Source organism: Diabrotica virgifera, chromosome 10 (assembly GCF_917563875.1).
Source record: "Diabrotica virgifera virgifera chromosome 10, PGI_DIABVI_V3a".
NCBI lineage: Eukaryota > Metazoa > Arthropoda > Insecta > Coleoptera > Chrysomelidae > Diabrotica > Diabrotica virgifera.
The window spans coordinates 99595455-99622258 of NC_065452.1; the positions used below are offsets into that span (position 1 = coordinate 99595455).

Sequence of the window (26804 nt, forward strand, 5' to 3'; positions counted from 1 at the left end):
GATCCTACAACATTCACAAGAAATAATACGAGGAAAATCAATACCATACATAAAAGGACTATCCGAGAAACTTAAAACAATAGGAAATAAATTCAACATTTCAACAACATTCAAAACAAACAACACATTGAGATCTATTCTATCTAAGACTAAACCTAACAATGAACAAGAAAGGACAAAGAATTGTATTTATAAAATACCTTGTGAATGCGAACAGTTTTATATAGGTGAAACATCAAGACCATTAAACGTTAGAATAAGTGAACATCAATCTTATATTAAAAATAGAGAGTTTGATAGATCTCAAATATGTCAACACGCATGGGATAATGAACATAGAGTTCAGTGGAGAGATTCAAGTATAGTCCTGAAAGAAACAGATAGTAAAAAGAGAAAAATCAAAGAAGCGGCTCTAATTATGCTAAACGAAACCAATTGTGTCGCAAATTCCTCGGTGGAATGCAGTAGGATGTGGATACCCATACTGAAAGAGGAAGTCAATAGAAAGAAAATACCACAATTAATAAGTCAATAGTCGAGTTAGTACATATTTTATATTTTAGTATTACTTATACAGGGTGTCCCGAAAAGATTTGTCATAAATTATACCACAGATTTTGGAGTCAAAAATAGGTTGATTGAACCTCACTTACCTATATACAATAGTGCACACAAAAAAAGTTACAGCCCTTTGAAGTTACAAAATGAAAATCAATTTTTTTTCATATATCGAAAACTCTTAGAGATTTTTTATTGAAAATGGACATGTGATATTCTTATGACAGCAACATCTTACAAAAAAATTAAAATGAAATTTGTGCACCCCATAAAAATTTTATGGGGGTTTGGTTTCCTTAAACCCCCCCAAACTTTTGTGTACGTTCCAATTAATTCATTATTGTGCCACCATTAGTTAAAAACAATCTTTTTAAAACTTTTTTGGCTCTTAGTACTTTTTCGATAAGCCAGTGTTTATCGAGATATTTTGAATATTTTTCGAATCCACCACATATTGGTATATGGTTAAGTACGATTATAGAGACCTGTTAATAATCTGAAAATTTATTTATAATTTACATTTTTAGGTGTATTTTGAAAAAGAAGCCACATCTCGATAAAAGGTGACTTATCAAAAAAAGACAAAGAGGCAAAAAAGTTTTAAAATCACTGTGTTTAATTAATGGTACCACAATAATAGTTTAATTGGAACGTACACATACATTTGGGGGGTTTAAAGGAACAAAACCCCCATAAAATTTTTATGTAAATATATTAAAAAAGAAGCTGCATCTCGATAAAAACTGGCTTATCGAAAAAATATTAAGAGGCAAAAAAGTTTTTAAAATGTTGTGTTTAACTAATGGTACCACAATAATAAATTAATTGGAACGTACACAAAACTTTGGGGGGGTTTAAAGGAATAAAACCCCCATAAAATTTTTATGGGGTGGACAAATTTCACTATAATTTTATTTCAAGATGTTCCTGCCATAAGAATGAGACATGTCCATTTTTAATAAAAAATCTCTAATAGTTTTCGATATATTGAAAAAAATCAATTTTCATTTTGTAACTTCAAAGGGCTGTAACTTTTTTTATAATCACATTTGTACTAAGGTAAGTTAGGTTCAATCGAACTATTTTTGACACCAGAATGTGTGGTATAATTTATGACCATTCTTTTCGGGACACCCTGTATATCCATATATTATTGATATTATTTATAATTTAAACAAAATTATAGTAAAGTCAGAATTTGGTATTAATTTTGAGAGTAATTTAAATTTAAGACCAAATACTTACGATGTCGGGATAGTATCACGAGGTTTTTCCTGGTTTTCCCTCGTGATTTATTATGAGATCTCTAACACTAGAATTTTAATGTCACCGTTGCATGTGGTTGTCTTTTTAAAGACAGATCACATGCTATGATTTTTTTTGTGACGGATATTCTTGAGTTGGGGTTGATTTCATGTAATCGAATGAACTATCTTTCAGTAAAGTCGTCCCAGGAACGCAACTCATAAATATTGGCAATATCATTTTAAAGTCTTCTACTTTAAAATGTATCATATGTATCTGAATTTCCGATATAAATGAGTCAAATTAAAAAATTATTAGAAGAATTTTTTTACTAAGCAACAACATTTTTGTTTCCATTAGTAGTATTTTGTATTTTGACAACGGCACCCGATTTGGGCGTCGAAACGTTAATAAAATTATTTTTTTCATTTTAATTGTGGCTTATTTCCCATATAAATAATTAATCATTCGTGACTCTTGGCAAATTTTTCAATGGTCTTGTTAACAGTGTCCATGTCTAGGTCCCTATGAAGATCACTGTTCCTATAGTACCATGGAGCGTTGACAATGCTCCTTAGCACTTTGTTTTGGAATCGTTGAATGATAATTAAATTTGTATTACTAGCGCAGCCCCATAGTTGGATGCCATATGTCCATATAGGTTTTATAATCTGTTTATACAAAAGTATTTTATTGTAGATCGAGAGAGTGGATTGTCCTCCCAATAGCCAATACATTTTTTTATACTTCATGTTAAGCTGTTCTCGTTTCTTTTTAACATGGGCCTTCCAGCGTAGCCTAGCGTCTAGTGTAATACCCAAATCCTTTGCGGTGTCGGCATATGGTATCTGAGTATTATTTAAGTTAACAGGAATGTATTGATTTTTCTTGTTTGTAAAATTTATATGCACTGACTTCATTTCGTTTAATTTAATTCGCCAGCGTTTAGTCCACTCGTTAAGTTTGTTAAGAGATATTTGTAATTTTCTTGCTGCTTCTTCATAGTCTTCACCTACGGCTAAGACGGCACTGTCATCAGCAAAGGTAACTATTGTATTATGTTGTACTTCAGAGATATCACTAGTGTATAATAGGTATAGGACCGGTCCTATCACACTACCTTGTGGTACCCCTGCATTGATTTCCTTTAGTTCCGAGTAGGCTTCTTCTTGCTTAACCCTAAAAACTCTCTCTGATATATAAGATTCCAATAATTCTGTGTATTGTCTTGGCAAAATCCTGCTTAATTTGTACTTAAGTCCTTCGTGCCATACCTTATCAAAAGCTTGCGCCACGTCGAGGAAGACAGCGGAGCAAACTTTCTTTCCTTCTAGCGACCTCTCTATTATATCCGTTATTCTATGGACTTGGTCGATAGTTGAATGACTTTCTCGAAACCCAAACTGGTGTGATGAAATTAGAGCCTTAGTATCTATGAGAGGTTTCAACCTTTTCAGCAAAAGCTTCTCGTACAGCTTTGAAATTACGGGTAGCAATGAAATCGGTCTGTACGATGATACCTACTGTATTTGGTTGTTTTCCAGGTTTAAGGATCATTATGACCTCAGCCACTTTCCATATCTTGGGAATATATCTTAATCTGAACGAGGCATTTATGAGATATGTCAGTTTTACTATGGCTTTTCTAGGAAGTTGTTTTAAGATTTCCCCAGTAATTAAGACAAACCCAGGTGCTTTCCTGGGATTGATGTTTGATTTAATTGCGTCGGCCTCTTCTTTTGGGGTGACTAGTTTAATTTCACCTTCTTCCTGTGTGGCATTTTCCCATTGCAGTGTGTTATCACCTTCATTTGGCTGGAATGCTTCCTCGAGATATTCAGCAAATTTATTAGCCTTCTCTGTATTGCTTTTTGCCCAGCTTCCATCTGTATTTCTTAGTGGGGAATTTTGCATTATCGATCGTTTTAATTTCTTAGTGGCTCTCCAGAGGGAATAATCAGTTGTGCTATCATTTGTCAATTCTCTTAGATAGTTACTAATTGATTCGTTTTTATTTTTTTTTAATTTCTCTTTTAAGCTGTTGTGTAGCATTATTTAGTTTTGTTTTATCAGATGGAGCTCTAGAGCTTTGCCAGATCCTTCTGAGTTTTCTTTTCTCTTCGATTAGCTTTCTAATTTCTTTAGGGTAATTATTACCTTTAACTCTATGAATCAGTTCAGGTGAGTTATTCCAAGCGGCTTGTTGAACTTGTTTAACAAAACATTCCGTTTCTTCATCAAGTTCATATCTAGTTTTTAGTGAAACTTTGAGATTGATTGTTTCTTCTAAGTGAAGCTGAAAACTCCGCCAATCTGTTAGCCTATTAGTCAGTTTAGGAGGTGGCTGGCTTTGAATAACAGTATCACTAACTGTGAGAAGGATGGGTGAATGATCGGAGTTCATGTCCCAAGCTTCTTCAATATGTAAATAATTAACAGAAATATTTCTAGTTATAAAAAAATCAATCAGGTCTGGAATTTTGTTGGAATCAGTAGGCCAATAAGTCGGTTTACCTGTTGAAAGTGTTTCATATTTTAATTGCTTAACTGCCTGCAAGAGTTCCTTCCCCTTTGTTGTAATTAACCTAGAACCCCAATAGGTGTGCTTGGCATTAAAATCACCACCAATTATAAATCTTTTGCCATGTCTATTCAAAAATTCTAGATATTGATCTTTTTTGAGGTTATGTTTTGGTGTAGAGTAGACAGCGGTAACGATAAGCTCAAAAGATTTTGTTTTAACACATACTGAAGTAGCTTGGAGCTTAGTTGTTAATGCAGCCCGAACGCCCGTCCTCTTATATGCGCATCATTAACAATTGTTAAAAAGAAATATTTTACAATAAAACGTGCCAAAAAATTTTATAGCGAGACCCTAGAAGAAGGCTTTAGGTTGAATTTGGGTACTCCGCCGTTTCAAAAGTAATATTTTTTATTTGTGTTTTTGAACCTTATTCTATTTTTTTCAGTTTAAATTGTTTATAACTCGAAAACGATTAACTTTAGAGAAAAATTACAAAAGACCTTTTTTGTTCCCAATGATCCAAAAAACGTAAAATAATGTCTAGACGGGCCGAAAACATTGATTTTTATAATTTGTTTAAATTTTTTTTTAATAAATGTAGCAGTAACTCCGAGACTATGGCATTTAGGTATAAGGAATATAGCATGAAAAATAATCAGTATTTCTTAAGGACTTCAAAACGCAAAAAATATGTGAGTATTCCATTTGGAATAGGAAAGTTCATTGTATTTCCAGAAAAACGGAAGATCTGACAACAATGTAATTATCACTATAATATCGGCTGCATTAGAAAACCCCTACTCCCCTACCCATCAAAACTATAAAAATCGTGCAAGCCGTTTCCGAGATAATTGTGGGTTTCTATATATAAAACTCACTCTGTATATTATAAAATTTATAATATAATATACATAATATATAGTCCTGTCGCCAGGGGGGGGGGGTACAACGGCCTCCTGTATTCAGATGGACTTACCCAAGTTTTTTTTTATGTATTTTGACCTGTAGAACACGAATTTTTTGGGTAACAGTTGATCCGGATGTCGAGAAGATTGTTATGAACCAAGAAGTTGAGGAATCACATAACACCGATTTCTTGCAAAAGAAAACATTTTTTTGTATTTTTTGGGCCATTCTAACCAAAAAATGTTCCTACAAATTTTTTCGTAGGATGCATAGTTTTCTAGATAAACGCGGTTGAACTTTCAAAAAATCGAAAAATTGCAATTTTGAACCCGAATAACTTTTGATTAAAAAATAAAATAGCAATTCTGCTTACCGCATTTGAAAGTTCAAGTCAAATTATATCGGTTTTAATTATTTGTATTGCTAAAAATTTATTATTTTATTGTTAAAACAAAGCTATAAACACCTAGTGCTTGAGTGATGTTTTCAATGATTTCTCATTTAAAATCGAATGAGTAGGTAGAGGAGGTAAAAGTGCAAGCGGGGCTATTTCTACGTAGCATGCATTAAAACGCATGTATTAGGCGAGGGAAACACTATGTGTTTATAGCTTTTTTAACAATCGAAGAATAAATTTTTAGCAATGCAAATATCCAAAACAGATAAAATTTGACTTAAACTTTTAAAGGCGGTAAGCAGAATTGCTATTTTATTTTTTATTCAAAAGTTATTCGGGTTCAAAAATTGCAATTTTTCGATTTTTTGAAAGTTCAACCGCGTTTATCTCGAAAACTATGCATCCTATGAAAAAACTTGTAGGAACATTTTTTGGTTAGAATGGCTCAAAAAATACAAAAAATTGTTTTGTTTTGCGAGAAATCGCTGTTATGTAATTCCTCAACTTCTTTGTTTATAACAATCTTATCGACATCCGGATCAACTGTTACCCAAAAGATTCGTGTTCTACGGGCCAAAATACATAAAAAAAACTTGGGTAAGTCCATCTGAATTAAGAAGGCAGTTGTACCCCCCCTGGCGACAGGACTAATAATTTAATTATAATAATAATATATTAATTGGTTCAATACTTCAATGCAATCAATTTAACCTGTTTATGATAAAATTAGTGAATTAGTCAGTATTTTGAATGTATATTTTGAATCTAGGTATAAAAAATACGACTATATTAGTTGCAATAAATTATCAAATTGATAATATACAGTGTGTCGCATTTAAGATGAAGACGCCTCTATTTTCGGCTATCAAAATATATACAGATTTGAGTTTTGACAGTCATACAGATTGATGGTTCACAATTTTTAAAATAGTCAACTAAAATTTAAATTTTAAACGCGGCCTACTGCGAATCCACAAACAGGGTGAATTTCCGATATGCGACTCGATTTGCCTCGCGTTAGAGATATCGAAAAAAGTTATTTGGAAAAGCTGTTCCAAATATTATTATAACCCCATATACCATATTCTATGACAAAATTCACACTTTTAGTTTTTTTTCAATTGTTGTAGTAAGGATCCTAAATCCTAAAATTGGCTGTCTCGAGATAGGTAGATCTCGAGACAGCCAAAAAACAGTTTTTTAAAATTTTTCGTTCTTTCCGCTCAGATATTGAAAATTCTGTGTCTGCCATTCAAAATAACGACAAAAAATACACAAAAAATACTACCTAAGAGTTGGCCAAATCATATTATCATAACCTAAAATTTTTTTGAAAATTAAAAAAAAATTTTTGGGCTCATTTTTTATTACAAAAATCTGAAAAACATCAGGCTGTTTTGCATTCAAAAGATACATCCTCTTGAATTTTTTCAGATTTTTTAAAGTAAACTTGCGCTTACAAAAAAATAAAATCTAAATATTCTTCTTTTCTCAATTTAAGAGGTTCTAGGACCTCTGGGAAGCTAAAAATTTGCATGAGGGTATAATTTTATATCCTTTATCGAAAACATAAGTAGCGGGGCTGATCGGTGCGGGGGCATTTTTGACCATCTTATCCCGCTATAGCCTTTGAAAAAGATTGCCTTGCAATGGAATCATCAACAAAGTTTTGTCCTCAAAACCTGGTCCCTAAAATCGTCCGGCTTTGAAACTACCCGTAGTGATGGAGTGGGAAGGAGCTGTCAACTGTATCCGTGGAGCCTATCCACGTGAGCCATAATTATCTCCCAATCTCCTATCACCTGGTTCCTGGGATAAATGTCCCAGAACCAATTTCTCACCTAATTACCAAAGGTTCTCTTCCCAAATCTGACACTGATGTTGGACTACAGCAACATCAGTACTAATACAGAGCGTGAGAGAAATTATTCTGGATCGATCTATTATTGGATACTAGAAGTTTTAATGACTTTTAGAATACGATGGAGAAAGAAATGGGAAACTACTCAATTATTCCTCCCATTATGATAAACGAAGTAAACGATAGAGGGTAATAAGAATCCCAGGGAGAAATTTAATAATTGGTCATACAGAAAATCGATATTCTCGGAATTATTAAGGTATGACGGTCGGGTAATGGTAAATACTCCACAAGCAATGGCATGCTATACTATTATAAAAGCGACAATCAGCACACCCATTCAAACGAAGTCGGAATTTTGGTAAAATTAACGTGTAAATCAGTCACTGGCTTTATTTATCTAAAAATATGGTATGTAAACACATGCCTAGAGGATGCCAACAACATTACATCTCTGGCCTGAACGACGAAGCAAAAGACGAAATGACAAAATACACCGAAGAATATAGTAAAGAGCCATTTAGCGAAGTTACGACAAAGATAGTGGAGAGATTGCAGCAAATACTAAGTACCTAAAGACAAGAACGGTGGAGCGAGACATTAAGTAAAATGGATATGACGCACAGTAGTAAGCAAGCTTGGAATATGATTAAAAACTTAACCCTTAAGTACTAACACACCGTCTCTCAGACGGCATCGTTTGTTGAAAGTGGGATATTTCCATTCCTAGAAAAATTTGAAGGTCATCCGTTTATGACTTTTCAAGTTATGTTGTTATTTACTAGTATTGAATTCGGCAATTTGCTGCAGGTTTTTATTCGAAAGATATTTAGACTCAAAGTGTGATTTCCGTCTAATAGACGTTAGTGTTTGTGCCCAGTTCGTCATTAAACATAATGTGCCCCAGTTCGTCAAAAAGTTCAAATAAGGGGATAAAGACTATGAGGAAACTCTTTTGAAATGACTTGATGAGGTAGAAGACGACGTAAGCGAAGTGGGATCAATTTGTGATGAAAATGTTGCCACTGACTACCATTGCTACACTGTACAAATTTTAGTGCCTGTCAGTTTTTTTTTGTTTTAATATTTTTTAAAATTTTTTTTATTTTCATGTTTATTACTCTTTGTTTAACTCGATTATAAATTTTTATCAAGATTCTTTAATTTGTTTCATTTTTATCACACTTTTTTTCAGGAATAAAAAGTCGCACAGACAATCTTTCCATTCTTGTTATAATGTTTTGTATTTTAATAAATACAGAAAAACTAGATCAATTACTGTGTTTTTTAGATAAGTAATACTTTCAGTAAGTCATCGAAATATTTTTTTGCATTATAATATTTAACAAAAGAAAAATAACCAGTAAAATGTGAAACCCGTCTGTCAGGCGGTTAGTTAGTGTTTGCGCCATTAATTTAAGATGTTAGTACTTAAGGGTTAAAGGTGATCCCACAGAGATGAAAGAGCAATGTGCAATAACGCCAAATCAGATAGCCCACCAAGTGCTGCTGAATGGCAAAGCAAACCATCGTTGCAAAACGCCAAAGATCATAAGAATTCAAGAACAGGAAACAACTGTCTTGCTAAACCCATTTACCATCTAAGAGCTCAATAATGGCATGGACCTTATGAAAAATGGAAAATAACCTGGTGTGGACGAAATCCTAACAGAGCAGATAAAACCTAACAGAGTAGATAAAACACTTCGGACAAAAAGCGAGACAATGGGTGCTCGATCTATTTAACATCTGTCGCTCTACCTATCAGATTCCAAAACTTTGATGAAATTAAAAGTAGTATTCTTTCTAAAACCTGGGAAAGACCCTGGACTACCGAGTAGCTATCGTCCGATATCTCTGCTATGCCGTTTGTATAAATTGTATGAACGCCTCATTTTGAACCGCATCCAGGAAAAATTAGATGCAAAACTATTCCCACAACAAGCAAGCTTCAGGCCAGGTAAATCCTGCACAGGCCAAGTGATGAACCTAACAGAGTACGTAGAGGAGGGATTTGAGCAAAAAGAGATAGTAGGAGTAGCCTCGATAGATCTCACAGCGGCCTATGATACGATAAACCACAGAACCTTGCTAACTAAGATCTATAACACTGTGCTTGACTATGACCTGGTAAATATCATTAGATCACTGTTGTGTAATAGACGCTTCTACGTTGTGCTAAATAAAAAAAGAGCAGATGGAGAACCCAAAAAAATGGCCTACCTCAACGAAGCGTTCTGGCGCCGTCCCTATTTAACATCTACACCAACGACCAACCAATGCACCCCAGACTGAGAGTTTTGTTTGCGCTGACGACCTTGGTATCGCCGTAAAGGGGAAAACACTCACACAAGTAGAGTCTATAGGAAGAGGCTTTAAACATGATGTCATCTTACTACAAACAAAACTTATTAAAGGCAAAGCCTACTAAAACCCAAGTATGTGCATTCCATCCCAACAACCATATGGCGCATGCACAACTGAATGTTTCTTGGGAGGGACAACGCTTGGAACATCCTGATAGGCCGAAATATCTTGGAGTGATACTAGACCGGTCACTAACATATAAAGTACACTCTCAGAGCACAAGACAAAAGGTTTCTACGAGAAACAACCTTCTCCGGAAACTTGTAGGGAGCAAGTGGGGTGCAAACTCTCAGGTCTTAAAGTCAACAGCTGAGGCCTTTTGTATCTCAATAGGGGAATATGCTTGTCCCGTCTGGGGTTGATCTAGATATGCCCGCGCAAGTCACCACGGCGTTAAATGAAACATGTAGGTAGAATAAGTACCGGTTGTATGAAGCCTACCCCTCTACCCTACTCTACCGGGCAGCTGGATTCGCATCACCAGACGACCGTAGATGCGTCTCACAATTTGTGGAGAAGTTCAGGCAACATTCGATGAAAGACACCAATTATACGGGTTTGACGAACCGCCAAGGACCAGCCGACTTAAATCAAGGAAAAATTCATGAGAAATGTCAGCGTCGAACCACCCGAACTGTTCCCCCTACATCCAGAACGATCTAATGAAATGAACCTGGACTGGAGAACCTGGCGTATACTCAACGGCATACGCACAGGTGTTGTCCCTGTAAAAGAAAACCTCAATAAATGGGACATCAAGACAGATAACGACGCACTTTGTGAATGTGGGGAAATACAAAACGTGGAGCACCTGAGAGTATGCAGACTTTGCCCATAACAGTGCACCCTCGATGATTTATGGCTCGCAAATACAAAGGGTGTAGGCGTAGCCCGATACTGGGCAGACAAACTGTAATCGGATCCAGACACAAAAAAGTAAAGTGAGTTTATTTCTCTTCCAGGAAGAGCAATGCTGCGAGAACTTCATACCCCAAAAGTTAAAGTTAATGTAATACACGTCTATACACCTAAAGTATAGAGCGAAGACAAGGATATTAAAGAATTTTACGGCCATATTATAATAATAATATCGTACGTATGGTAATTCTCTTTCGGACAGGTTCCGGTAACAATTGCATCTATCATCCTGTTTCAAGTAGCTAGTGTCGATGCACAGGCGGATCGACATGCATCGAGATGCATCTTGGCCCAGGAGGACCAACGACTTTACGTGCCCTCCAAATCACAGTGAAGGGTTCGGATCATTTTTAGAAATGAAAATCTCGTTGTTGGTACCGAGATTCGATACGCTCTGGCTTATGAGGCCAATACCTTGTTGCTGAGCTTCAACCGTCCACCTTCCATGGTAATATTGAACAAATATTAAAAAGTAAAAAAACATGAAATATTTATTATAATGGATGGTTTTAATGCTAAAGTACATAAAGGGAAATGAAAAGATTTAACAAGTAATTAGTAATTGGAAAGTAAAACTGGAAGTCGATATTTGAACTCTTCGTGTTTTTAAACAAATTTTAATAAAAAAGCTTTTACATATAACAAATTTTATAACATTTAGAATGAACATTTCACTACCAAAAATTTTAACAATAATTATTCAAAAATGTTTACAATAATTATTCAAACTTTTAAGGGCCGGTTGTTCGAACGCTAATCAACAATGATCATTATCAAATATTTAATTACTGTCACCAAAACTGTCAATGTCAACTTTGTTTGGGTTGCTGAAAACATAATTAATTACAATTATGAGATTTATTATTAATTATGTTAATAATGATTGTTATATTAATTGATTATAGACTCCACAGACTTTTTAACAACCCAAACAAAGTTGACATTGACAGTAATTAATTATTTGATAATGATCATTCTTGATTAGCGTTCGAACAACCGGCCCTTAAAGTCATTTTGATTAATTATTGTTAAAATTTTTGGCAGTAAAATGTTCATTCTAAATGTTTGTATCTAATAAAATTGTTAAAAATAGTTATTTATGTACCAAGTCAGTAAAGTGACTCTTTATCGAACGAGTCTGATATTACGAGAAGAGCGAGCGAGGCGAGTAACAGACGAGTTCGATAAGGAGTCTTTACTGACGTGGTGCATACAAAATTTTATCGCCGACATATATTTTTTAAATTTAATGTCGTCCGAACCACTGGGGTTATAAACGACAACAATGGAAAATACATATTAAAAATTAAAAGAGATTGTAATATTAAGTAAATACATATGTACCTACTAACAAAAAGTATACCTGAAAAATTTGTGATACAATTAAACGTCTTTTATTCCTATCTCCGTTAAAAACTGTAAGATATTGTTGATATTTGTATTGTGTCTAAGAAGCTCTATGTCCCTGGGAAGGATGAGTTTATTTCTCGTTTCTTGGTATATTTGACAATCGGTTAAGATGTGTTTTATTGATATAAAATAATATTTGCCAACATAATTTGATATTGGTTTTAACACTTACTTGCAATTTACAATTTAAGAACTTGTTAAATTTTAGACGTCAGAATAATTTCATGTTCATGACAGTGATGACACTGATGACAGATAACTTGCAAGATGGCCGCTTTCGATTTTTAATCGATAGTTATCAATATTGAATATTTACTAAATCAGCAAAGTTTTAATTTATTTTATATGAATATAATTAGAAAATACTTCAGAATTTCACTTTTTGACATTTTAATTGATAATATCACAAATTGCGTACAATATTTTTAATAATTAAAGTAAATAAATTGTAAGTCCACTCAAATACTCGCCATTCGATTACTGCCATCGACCACTTATATGCAATCTCGGTTAATTTGATTAATCGCGGCAGGTAAAGTAAAATTCTTCATTTAGTACAATAAAGTGTTACTTTACTGCCGGAAATGAGGGCAAATGAGTACAATAATGTACAATAATTTTTCAATCCAGTTTTCTTGCTTTGGTTTTTATTTTATTTTTCTCAAAAACTAATCACTTTAAGCATCATGTGTTTTACATTTTTGAATTCAGTATAAAATAAAAAAAAAAGGTGCAAGTAATTAAAAAAAATTAAGGGATGATACGGAAGTGAGAGGGTGCCTTTCTCGGCAAGCTTAAATATGGCATAATGTCTCCCTCTTTAGGTATTATTTGACGTGTTTTTGAGTTTTTTCTAAAAATCAGTGGTTTAAAAGTTATTTAAGGTGATTAATTTTATCTGAAGAGCACTGTATTCGCACACTGCACACTTTCGCGCATTCCGAAAAAATCTCTCGTTTAGCAGGCACACTATAGTTTTATTACTTTTTGAATTTTTTTTGTTTCACTCATTATTTTCACTGCTGCTGCGTATTTTAGTTAAATAATTTCATAACAGTCATATTTGTAGTGTTAACAAACACATATTAAGATATCGTTAATGAACTAAACTATGGCGATCTCAAAATACCAGGTGTCTACTAGGCTGTGACTTATACACACAATTGATTGTAAACGTTCCACATGTTTAAAAAACACGTTGCGGACATGGGATTTTGTATAAGTACATTGTTATCGAGGTTTATAGGCCGTGTCCATGACGTTGCGTCTGCAATTACGATAGACAGTATCGAATACCATGAGATAGATGTGACCCATCAGTGAGAGACGAGAACTCTAGGAGGGATAGACCAGGGAATTTTGAACAAAAAACACCGGAATAAATCGATTGTTAAATACAGTACCTATCGACTTACAACCTTTTGAATTGAATTTTGAACTTTTGGGACCATATCGAATTTTATGAAGACATGTAAAACTCAGTGGATATATTAAGGGTCACATTTTGTTACACGAGAGGTTTCAGGGCTGCAGAAAACGAATAAACCATCAGAACCGACCCTGGAGCGCCTGGTAGCAGGGTTGCTGCTAAGGCAAGTCATATTCTGGAGTTTCTAAGGTCTTCGCTACTAAATTGATGCAAAGATGGTAACATTGCTCCTGTATTGATCCTTTCCCAAGTTAACATTCTCCTTTTCTAACTTGGCTACACTATACTGAAGATGGACCAATAAGTCTGAAATACGTACATACAGTTGCCCTCCATCATTTTATATATTTCCTTTCATATTCACATTCATTTTGCGAGTTTTGCCAATAATTTTCCTTATCTACACTAAGAATCAAAATTAACGCACCACCTTAAAAATGGGACATTTTTCATGTCTTGTATTTCCTAAACCTGTTGTCCGATTTTAGTGATTTTTTTATTATATGATCAAGTGTTCTTCAAGAATATCAATATAATAATATTATTAAAAAGATAAAGGCAGTTTTTGTTTATATCCGATTCAGAGTTGGACCACCATCTCCGTATAGCTATTTCAGCATCCTCATGCCTCCTCAGTGAAGCTATGCAGTCACAACTCTGAAAGGAACATAAACAATCTGCCTATTTAAGGGAAACCATCGCGATACAATGATTCCACCTTTTGAGACGCAATCTAACGACATCTCTCGTATTACGAGGAAAACAACGGAAAGCCCTAGATACAAAGTTTACTACTTTTTAAACAATTAGAATAATTGAAATAAAAATATAATAAACAATATTTTAAATCCAAGACTTTTCGTTAATAAACTGCTTTCTGGCTGCATCCCGTATCTCCTGATTTTACAATATATAATCACAGAGACGACGAAAATAGGAGAAAGCAAATAGAGAACACTTTGGCTAAGCATTTACCTTCTCTTCGTCTAGGAAAAGGACCGAAAGACAGTTTCTAAATACTCAAAACTGAGTAAAAATGGAAAAGATAAAGGCAGTTTTTGTTTATATCCGATTCAGAGTTGGACCACCATCTCCGTATAGCTATTTCAGCATCCTCATGCCTCCTCAGTGAAGCTATGCAGTCACAACTCTGAAAGGAACATAAACAATCTGCCTATTTAAGGGAAACCATCGCGACACAATGATTCCACCTTTTGAGACGCAATCTAGCGACATCTCTCGTATTACGAGGAAAACAACGAAAAGCCCTAGATACAAAGTTTACTACTTTTTAAACAATTAAAATAATTGAAATACAAATATAATAAACAATATTTTAAATCCAAGACTTTTCGTTAATAAACTGCTTTCTGGCTGCATCCCGTATCTCCGGATTTTACAATATATAATCACAGATACGACGAAAATAGGAGAAAGCAAATAGAGGACACTTAGGCCACGCATTTACCTTCTCTTCGTCTAGGAAAAGGACCGAAAGACAGTTTCTAAATACTCAAAACTGAGTAAAAATGGAAAAGATAAAGGCAGTTTTTATTTATATCCGATTCAGAGTTGGACCACCATCTCGGTATAGCTATTTCAGCATCCTCATGCCTCCTCAGTGAAGCTATGCAGTCACAACTTTGAAAGGAACATAAACAATCTGCCTATTTAAGGGAAACCATCGCGATACAATGATTCCACCTTTTGAGACGCAATCTAGCGACATCTCTCGTATTACGAGGAAAACAACGAAAAGCCCTAGATACAAAGTTTACTACTTTTTAAACAATTAGAATAATTGAAACAAAAATATAATAAACAATATTTTAAATCCAAGACTTTTCGTTAATAAACTGCTTTCTGGCTGCATCCCGTATCTCGGGATTTTACAATATATAATCACAGAGACGACGAAAATAGGAGAAAGCAAATAGAAGACACTTAGGCCACGCATTTACCTTCTCTTCGTCTAGGAAAAGGACCGAAAGACAGTTTCTAAATACTCAAAACTGAGTAAAAATGGAAAAGATAAAGGCAGTTTTTGTTTATATTCGATTCAGAGTTGGACCACTATCTCCATATAGCTATTTCAGCATCCTCATGCCTCCTCAGTGAAGCTATGCAGTCACAACTCTGAAAGGAACATAAACAATCTGCCTATTTAAGGGAAATAATATTATTGCTAAACAGGTAAATGTCATTGTATACCGGGTGTAAAAGTGATAGTGTGTTTTTTCCTCGAAGTTTGGAACATCTTGTGGAATATTCTTAAGTATATAAAATATTGAAATTAAAACCCAACTGCAGCTTTAGGCTTTCTTAACATTCTACTTTTTGATTTATTCGCTTATGTGGGATAATAAAAAAGTTAGGTACGTTAACAACTAGCCATGTTATTCATCAATACAGGGTGTTTCTAAATAAGTGCGACAAACTTTAAAGGGTAATTCTGCATGAAAAAATAATGACCGTAATGACCGTTTGCTTTATAAACATATGTTCACAAATGCTTCGTTTGCGAAATACGGGATGTTGAATTTTTGCTTACGAACTGACGATTTATTTATTGCTCTAAAACCGGTTGAGATATTCAAATGAAATTTGGTATGTTTTAAGAGGTACTTATTGCGCATTTTTTAGATACAACTAAGAATTTTATTTTCACCATTGGCATGCATACGGGATGTATCTAAAATATTTATACCCGTATGCACGCCAATGGTTATTATAAAATTCTTCGTTGTATGTCAAAAAATGCGTAATAGCTACTTCTTAAAACCTACCAAATTCCATTTGCATATCTCAACCAGTTTTAGAGCAATAAATAAATCGTCAGTTTGTACGAAAAAATTCAACATCCCGTATCTCGGAAACAAAGCATTTGCGGACATATGTTTATAAAGCAAACGGTCATTATTTTTTCATGCAGAATTATCCCTTAATGTTTGTCGCACTTATTTAGAAACACCCTGTATTGATGAATAACATTGCTAGTTGTTAAAAAAGCTAACTTTTTTATTATCCAACATAAGCAAATGAATCTAAGAGCAAAATGTTAAAAAAGCCTAAGGCTACAGTTAAGTTTTAATTTCAGTATTTTATATACTGGAATATTCCACAGGGTGTTCCAAACTTTGAGGAAAAAACACACTATCATTTTTACACCGGTATACAATGGCACTTACCTGTTTGCCAATAATATTATTACATCATTATTCTTGAACAATAAAGCTCTAATATACTAAAAGAATCGCTCAAATCAGTCAACAGGTTTAGGAAATACGAGACATCAAGAATGTCCCATTTTTAAGATGGTGCGTTAATTTTGACGCTTAGTGTATATTTATATTTTTGTGCTCACTGATTGAGTATCATTTTATTTAATTACGTTATGGCTTTTCATTTCCTCAGGTAGCCTTACCTCCTTGGCAGTGTTAATTGTATAGTTTATTTTAGATTTTGCAATATATTCTGTAGTGTTATTTTTGTTATACAGGGTGTAACAAAAATACAGGTCATAAATTTAATCACATATTCTGGGACCAAAAATAGTTTGAATGAACCTAACTTACTTTAGTACAAATGTGCATATAAAAAAAGTTACAACCCTTTGAAGTTACAAAATGGAAATCGATTTTTCCAATATACCTATCAAAAACTATTAGATATTTTGTATTGAAAATGGACATGTTAAGAAAAATTATAGTGAAATTTGGACATCCCATAAATGTTTTATGGGGATTTTGTTCCTTTAAACCCCCCAAACTTTTGTGTACGTTCCAATTAAATTATTATTATAGTACCATTAGTTAAACACAATGTTTTTAAAACTTTGGCTCTTAGTACTTTTTCTAAAAGTCAGTTTTTATCAAGATAATATTTTGAATATTTGTCAAATCCACCATATATTTGTATGTGGTTAAGTACGATTATGGAGACTTGGTAATACTTAATATGAAAATTTATGTATGATTTACATTTTTAGGTATATTTTGAACCATATTAAAAAAGAAGCCAATCTCGATAAAAGGTGCCTTCTCGAAAAAAGTACAAAGGGGCAAGAAAGTTTGAAAAACACTGTGTTTAACTAATGGCACCGCAGTAATATTTTAATTGGAACGTACACAGATATTTGAGGGGTTTAAAAGAACAAAACCCCCATAAAATTTTTATGTAAACATATTAAAAAATATGTAAATCTCAACTCGATAAAAAGTGCCTTATCGAAAAAATACTAAGAGGCAAAAAAGTTTTAAGAATATTGAATTTAACTAATGGTACAATAATTGAATTGAGACGTACACAAAAGTTTGGGGGGGGGGGGGGGGTTAAGGGATCAAAACCACAATAAAAATTTTTTGAGGTGCACAAATTTCACTATAATTTTTCTTTAAGATGTTCCTACTATAAGAATGCCAAATGTTTAAAATCGATTTTCATTTTGTAACTTCAAAGGGCTGTAACTTTTTTTATGTTCAACGAACAATAATATATTTATTTTATTTTGGTTAAAAGGCGTGCTTATTCATCTCGTAAAAGGGTTTGTTATTGTTTGAGCGCAGCGAGGGTGCGTCTGACCGACCGAATCCTGCTGTGAGGTGTGTGAACCGACCTGTGGTTGTAGATCGACTGCCTGTTTCTGAAAAAAACCACAAACGCTAATATGTTTGTGTTTCTACCATATGGCCAGAAAGACGATAAGTTATTTAGGTCTAGCGTTTAAAAGCCGAAACATTTCTGCAGTTTTAAGAAACGTCTTCGAATGCATTTCCAAAGCGAGTTATTGACGTAAGGTCTGATAAGGTAATTAATTAATGGGGAATTCAGTTTGTTAAACTGAACACACCAAAAACATCTGGTTAGGGATACATTTCGTTTCGTAAAACTTAATGGGCCTTTCTTGGAATCTGGTTTGTATATTAAATGTGAGTTTTATATGACCCATATTATTTCGTTTTGAGAAAAGTTATTAAAAATTAAAATTAGCAAAAATAGTAATTAAAGCGTGTCGCCACATGCATATTTGTACTAAGGTAAGTTAGGTTCATTCGAACTATTTTTGGTCCCAGAATATGTGATTTAATTTATGCCCTGTATTTTTGTTACACCCTGTATTTGTGAGACCGAATTTTGGAGTTAAGTAGCTGGATAGTTTGTCCCAGCCCACCGCAATTTGAGCAGGGAATCTCATATGCAACATGTGATTTTTTTGATTGAGGGGTTTTCGTTTTTAGTTTAGTAAAATTCCTTTTCAAGAGATTTTAATATCCCTTATGAGTAACTGTAATATTATGCTTGGCCAGGAGATCTGCAAGTTGTGCGGATAACCCCTGTATGTAAGGAAGATACATTATAATTCTTCTTTACCTTATTATTTTTGTTGTTGTTATTGTTAGTGTAAAAAGTATGTAGTCGCGACTTAAAGTGTTTTCGATACTTACAGCAAAACCAATTTGTCTGCAACCGTGAGGAGAAGAGATGACATACGTTCTTTTATGCGGTGGAAGTGACCTTGAGGGTTTCTGTTAACTCTGTTTACCTGTACCTTAATCTGTTTGCATAAATTTAGTGCCGAACATATGCCGTTTTTTCAGAGCTTGACAAGCTTCATCGCGGTTTGGCTTACCAGGAGTTTTTCTTTATCTTCGATAGTACGGCCTCATTATAAAATCTATGACATAATGGATGGTCATTTTTATAGCTACGCAGGGATCACTTTACAGAGTAGTGAATACGATCATGTAGAGCTCCTCCACCAGGACCAGGACAATATCTTAAGTATTATTACAAGTATACCACAACAATTATTAATATTAGAAGAGAATATACTCGGTATATACAATTCCGTTGGATAGAAATTTTTCATAGTTGATATAAGACCCACATAGTTGATATTGTCATTATCTAACGAGAGGCATTCTACGAACAGTTGCAAACCATCCTGGATGAAATACCTCATAAAGAACCCCTAATTCTTATGGGTGACTTAAATGCACGAATCGGAAATGAAATAGTTCCAGGAGTAAAACAAAGATTGAATGAAAACCATGTCAACGCAAATGGAGAACTCATGGCTAATCTCTGTGCTTTGAATGAACTGAGAATCAATAATACATTTTTTGGCCATAAGCTTCAGTATAAATATACGTTTAAAACTCCAGGTGGCACAAATCTATGATTGATTTTATAGTCACTAATAGAAAAATCCACCCAAAGCAGATTCTAGATATTCGAACTTTAAACTCAGCAGACTCAGGGAGTGAATACAAACTAGTTCTAGCAAAAATAAGAATGAAAATAACACTAAAACATTTTCTACATGAAATCACCAAGGAAAAACTCAATGTAGAATCACTGTGGAACGACTCTACAAGAGAAATGTACCAAAGGAGGCTAACACAGAAAATACAGTTGAAACAAAATTTGTTTCAACTAAATATTTAATAGACAACATCGAAGATATAAACGCGAGCTGGGAGAAAATTAAAAACTACATTGAAGAGGCAGCAACAGAAGCTTTAGGAAAACGCAAAGTCATACTGAACAAAAGAAACAACAACAATATACTATAGTTCAGAAAAGAAATAATAGAGAAATGTAAAGAGAAACGAGAGGCCTACATGTAGTATAAAACATCAAATACTCCAGAATTCAGAGACACCTATAGAAGAAGACGAAATGAAGTAAACCAGTTGGCAAGAAGAACAAAAAATGAACACTGGGAACGGTTTACAAAAAGGATGGAAAGCGACTTCTACGGTACACAAAAACAAATATGGAGATGGATAAGAAACCAACGAAAGAAATGGCAGAATTGAAGGAATACAATAGCATACCAGTAAACGAATGGGAAAGATACTTGACGGAACTGTTAAAGGATAAGGAAAATATTAATCAGCACAATAACGTACCTGAATTAAGACACGAAATAGAAATCAGTTTTCAGGCAGTAGAGATAGCCTAAAATACGGAGGAGAAGGTATAACCCTAAAGATAACAAAACTTACACAAAAATTAATATTGCACTGCAAGATACCAGACGCATGGAGAAACAGTATAATGATAACAATGTTCAAGAAAGGAGACTAAGAAAACCCAAACAATTATAGAGGTATAAATCTACTGAACACCGCACTTAAGCTAACCACCTAAGTCCTAACCAACAAAATCAATAAACTAACAACTTTATCACATAAACAACAAGGTTTCAGATCCGGAAGATCTTGCGTAGACGCCGTATTTGTACTAAGACAAATCACAGAAAAGGCCATCGAGTACAATAAACCAGCATATCTTTATACCAGCATAGTTTTTATACTGTATAGAAGAAACATACCAATCAATATTATACAAACCATCAAAAACATCTACTTCAATAATCGAACACAGGAAAAGATAAATGGAAAACTAACACAGTCTATACCAGTACACAGCGGAGTCAGACAAGGTGACTCGTTAATCCCACTGCTCTTTACGAGAATGGGGAACAATGAAATCCAAATATTATGTTATGCAGACGACGCCGCATTAATCGCCGAGACAGAAGACGGTCTCCAAAGATTAACACATATCTTCAATGCAACAACCAAGAAATACAATATGATAATATCAGCAGAAAAAACCAAATGCATGACAACATCTAAATACCCACTACGATGTAAAATCGAAATTGATGGGAAAATAATACTTAAAGCAGGAAGCAAGGTTTAGATATCTGGGAATAGGTATAACCAGTTACGGAGATGTTGAAGAGGAAGTACGACAACAAAGCTTAAAAGCAGGTAAAGCGGCGGGATCTCTTAATGACACAATCTGCAAGAACAAGCACCCAAGACAAGGCACAAAAGCAAGAATCTATAAAGCAGCAATTAGACCTATATTGACATACACGGCGGAGACAAGACCTGACACGTATAAAACAAGGCGACTACTAGAAACAACAGAAATGAAAATACTTCGACGAATATCAGGGAAAAGTCTGTTGGATAGGGAGAGAAGCGAAAACCGAAAACATAAGAAGATCATGCAATGTAGAAGACATAAATGCATGGGTGACAAAACGGAAACAGGAATGGAACGAACACAGTAGAATGGCAGAGGATAGGATAGTAAGAATAGCACGAGATAAGTCACCATATGGACGAAGAAGTATTGGCAGACCAAGAAAAAGATGGTGCGATAATATAAACAATTTAGGAGACTAATTTTGAAGAAGAAACAGGCTTTAAAGCCTACATACAAGAAGGAAGAAGAAGATTATCGATCAGGATCGAGCAAGCAAAACTTGTCAAAACAAGGCAAAACCACATGTCGCGGCATTCGGATGAATAATTTTGTCTAAGAACATATTTTAATTATATTTTTTTTGTTTCAGTGGCAGAGAAATAAGACTGAACCTAATATCAAGTACCTTATATACCGCACAATCGTAATGTTAATATTTTTTATTACGTGGATACTTTCAATAATAGAGGGCAGTGGTAAAGGCAAATATCCAATTTATTTAACCAATTGGGGATATACGGGATGTACAATTCAAGCTCTTATAGCATTTTTGATGCTGTTTATGGCAGTGCTGGCAACTAAATACAAAAGTATGCACAGGACAAAGGAAAAGACTCTAAAACTGTATCCTGTTTACTGGTTATTAAACACTGTAGCGACATCTACTGCTTTTGCGATTACCACTATCTACTGGTCTGTCATATACAATCGTAAGTATTATCAAACATAATATTATAATATGTATACAATAATTCATTCAAATTCTCTTAACAATACATTATTATACCTACATATTTATATATTAATTTGTGGCAATGTAATACATATTTAACATTATTGTGAGGGCAAAATCATGAAATAAATTCATTTTTCGGGAATGGGCTATATTGGAGATAAATCACGAACTAGATCGAGTTTTATTTTCAAATTATGATTTTTTTGAATATACATTACTCCAAGAAATTAACGCACCACCTTAAAAATGGGTTATTTTTATGTCTCGAATTTCCTAAACCTCTTATCCGATTTAAGTGATTTTTTAATATATTATAGCCTTATTCCTTAACAATATCGCTGTAATAATATTGTTGCTAGACAGGTAAATTGCCATTGTATACCGGATGTACCAAGCAAACTGTGTTTTTTTCTCAAAGTTCACCACACCCTGTGGAATATTCTAGCACTTATAAAATACTGAAATTAAAATCAACTATAGCCTCAGATTTTCTTAACCTTCCGTTTTTTGATTCAATCAATTATGTTGGATAGTGACAAAATTAGGCACTTTAATAACTAGCCAGGTTTTTCATCAATACAAAGTGTGCGACAAACTTTAAGGGGTAATTCTGCATGAAAAAAAAAATGACAGTTTTGCTTTATAAACGTATGTCCGCAAGTGTTTCGTTTCCGAGATACGGAGTGTTGAAATTTTTCTTACAAACTCACGATTTATTTATTGCTCTAAAACCGGTTGAGATATGCAAATAAACTTTGGTTGGTTTTAAGAGGTATTTATTGCGCATTTTTTGACGACACACAATGACCCGTAATATGACCCGTATGCGCTCCAATGGAAAGTGTGAAAGTCTTAATTGTATGTCAAAAAATGCGCAATATCTACCTTTTAAAACCTACCAAATTTCATTTGCATATCTCAACGGGTTTTAGAGCACTAAATAAATCGTCAGTTTGTAAGAAAAATTTCAACATCCCGTATCTCGGAAACGAAGCATTTGCTGACATATGTTTATAAAGCAGCTGCCATTATTTTTCATACAGAATTACCCCTTAAAGTTTGTCACACTTATTTAGAAATACCATGTATTGGTGAAGAGCATGGCTAGTTGTTAAAGTACATAACTTTTTTTTATCCAACATAAACGAATGAATCAAAAACAGAATGTTAAGAAAACGTGATGATATAGTTGGGTTGTAATTTCAATATTTTATAAACGCTAGAATATATCCACAGGGTGTGGTGAACTTAAACCTTTAACTACACTCGCTGGCGTATTTTGTACGCCAGATATAAGAATTCTACTGTAAATATATTTAAAACTTTTATTTTTGACCTTGTTTATCTATCTCACCTATTACTGGAAAGTGCTTTACAATTGGTTTTAGTTTCGTTATAATCGGCGTTCTGAGAAGACGGTAATTACCAGTTTATTATTTGTTGTTTCCGGTGATGTACAAAATATGCCACGATTGTAGTAATGTAAGTACATCTTTCAATTGTTTTTGAGTCATTATGGTACAAAATATATTTTTCTGTATTAATAATACCTTTTTTCATGTAAAAAGTCACATTTGGAAAATGTGATTTAAAATTTTAAGATTTTAAGATTTTAAAATTTTAAGAATTTTAAGATTTTAAAATGTGAGCGGCCGTGGAGTAACGGCATAATCGCTGGCCTCATACGCCAGTGCACGTGGGTTCGAGCCCTGCCAAAGACAAACCATTTTCATTTCCAATAATGATACGAGCCGTCTCACCGTGCCTCGGAGAGCACGTTAAGCTGTCGGTCCCCCTGGGCTAGTGTACATCGGCACTAGTTACTTGAAACAGGGTTAAAGATGTAAATGGCTCCGGAACTGTCCGAAAGGATCTCCCCGGCAAAAATGCCATACGATATTATTATTATACATTTGAAAAATTTTTTATTAGTAATTTTATTTTTCAAGAGATTAGATTCTAGTCAGAAATCTCAAATTACTTACTGAGAAGGAACTCCGGGCATTCCCGTATTTTTCAAAAAAAATAATAAAAGCCCTATTGTAAGTGTATTTTATTGTGGCGTACAAAGTACGCCACGCGTGTACTTATGTTATAATTTGATGCGCGGGTAGTTAAAGGTTAAAAAACACAGTTTTATTGGTACACCCGGTATACAATGGCAATTTACCTGTCTAGCAGCAATATTGTTACAGTGATATTGTTAAAGAATAAGGTTATAACATATTGAAAAAGCACTTAAATCGGACAACACTTTTAGGAGATTCAAGACATAAAAAATGATCCATTTTAAGGTGGTGCGTTAATTTCTTGGAGTAGTGTATCATATTACTGACGTCATCGATCTGAGCGTGATGACGTAATCGATGATTTTCTAAAGATAATAGGGGTCATGTGTTAGCTCATTTGAAAGGTTATTGAATTTTCTATTCAGTAATATACACATTAACGTAATTATTTCTACGGGGTGATAAAAAAATATTTTTTTAATTAAATAAATTCACACAAAAGAATTATGTATGTGATTTATTTTTTTCAAAATACATTTTATTGCTGTCAGAAAAGAGAAATAATGTATATTTCACAAATAAACATTGCTTTTCGCTTAAATTAAATAATGTTCTAACTCCCACTTACCTCTCTCTTCACAGTTGGACCGTTTCTAACTTGTGACCGATCTTTCGTTAAATCTGACCGGGGCTACTTTTCCATAAGGAGTGTTGCGGGGTCCTTTCGCATTTTATTGACTAAACTCGGTTAATAACTTTAAATTCGACTAACGTGAATCCTATCTAAATGGATCACACTTTATGTATAGCTCTGCAATCGAACTAAGGGAGTCATTAATATTCAGCTCAGCAGGGTGCTATTCTTCGAGGTGTGAAATTTTATTAACTCGGGGTCTACCTGTTTTATGGAATGATCCCTTGTTCATTTAAGTACACATTTCCAGCAATAGTACCCCGCTTAGCTGAATATTAGTGACTCTCTTAGTGCGATTGCAGAACTATAATATACATTATTAATAATAAAATGTTTTTTTTTAGCTAAAAAAGTTACGAATCCCGTTATTAATTATTTTGTTCATGGAAATAACTCACTGATGGTGTTGTTAGATTTATGGATTGTAGGACACCCAATTAGAATTTTGCATGTGATTTATACTGTTCTTTTGGGAGTTACTTATACAATATTTACTTTAATTTATTATTCTGCAGGCGGAACTAATAAGTAAGTTATGTCTTAATTTTTATTAATTTACACCTCTATTTCTCGTTTTTAACCCGGGAGCAGTCGCGCCGTTAGAAAAAATCTACCATTCTATCCTTTTCCGTGATAACGTGATGAAAAGTTTTGCAACATAACCTTCCACTCGTAAGTGCCTCGAGGAAGATTGTAGTAATGCGTAGGTATTAAAAAAAAATTTGATTTTTTTTTGTGGAATTTATGGCTTTGGTGGAAACCAATTAGCTTTAAAATTGTTAGAAATAAATATTTTTAAAATAAGAAGTAAATAAAAATATAAAATAAAAATTTGTTTTAAATTCATTTTTAAATTCGTATTGTTAGATTTAATCTAACGCGCGACTGCTTACGTGACAGATAACCCGATCAAAGAACAATCTGATCCCAAAAAAAAATAAAGGTAGGATGAAAATTTGGGAATAGGTAGTTCAAATTGTCTATTATTATATAAGAAAAAGTTTACAATTCTACATCCCCTCCATTTTACAGAAATGGTGGGGTAACCCCCTTCTCGGGGGTGAAAAATATACATTCAAAATTAGTCCGGAATTGGATAAAATGACTAATTCTAAGCAACTTTTATTCTATAGAGTTTTTTCACTAAATTAATAATTTTCGAGTTATTTGCGAGTGAATATGTTCATTTTTAACAAAGAAAAAACATGGTTTTTGACGGTTTTTCGCAAATAACTCGTAAGTATTTTATCGAAAAAATATTCTTAACAAAAATAGTGTATGCATGAAGTCTATAGACCCAGTAGAAGCAGGGTTTTAGCTAATGAAAAGTATCTAAGTTCTTCTTCGTCAAATTTCAAATCGAATATTTCAATGTGGAATAACCAAAAACGGAGCACTTTTCGGGGAAAACTTATTACAACTTTTTTAAAGTGTTAAAAAATGGTTTATTTTTGTTTTAAAACACTTTGAACATTCAAAGTAAGTGAGTTACGCTCAAAATATTGTTGGTCCCTTTTATTTTTTGGTAAAAAGAATCGCAAAAATCACCCCCTAATTCATCCAAATAAAATTAATCGTTACCGCTTCACAGGTTACTTTACTGATGTATTGTTTATATGATCTATAAGTTTCATTGGTTCAAACTGCTCCTTTTTGAACAAATTGGTTTTAAAATAAAAAAAAAATTTAGTTTTGAAAAAATTCCAATTTTTGTTCAAAATAACTTAAAAATTATTAGTACTA

At 33.7% G+C, this 26804-nt stretch overlaps 1 protein-coding gene across 4 annotated transcripts in view; it reads left to right on the top strand.

Moving 5' to 3' along the window:
- LOC114333928 (protein rolling stone) overlaps positions 1 to 26804 on the top strand; it is a 328655-nt gene that overhangs the window by 285106 nt on the left and 16745 nt on the right. For all 4 annotated transcript variants that reach the window (XM_050641220.1, XM_028283925.2, XM_028283927.2 and 1 more), the window contains exons 3-4: positions 21993 to 22332; positions 25406 to 25589. In XM_050641220.1, the coding sequence (XP_050497177.1) occupies positions 21993 to 22332; positions 25406 to 25589 (524 nt within the window). The remainder of the gene's footprint in view (positions 1 to 21992; positions 22333 to 25405; positions 25590 to 26804) is intronic.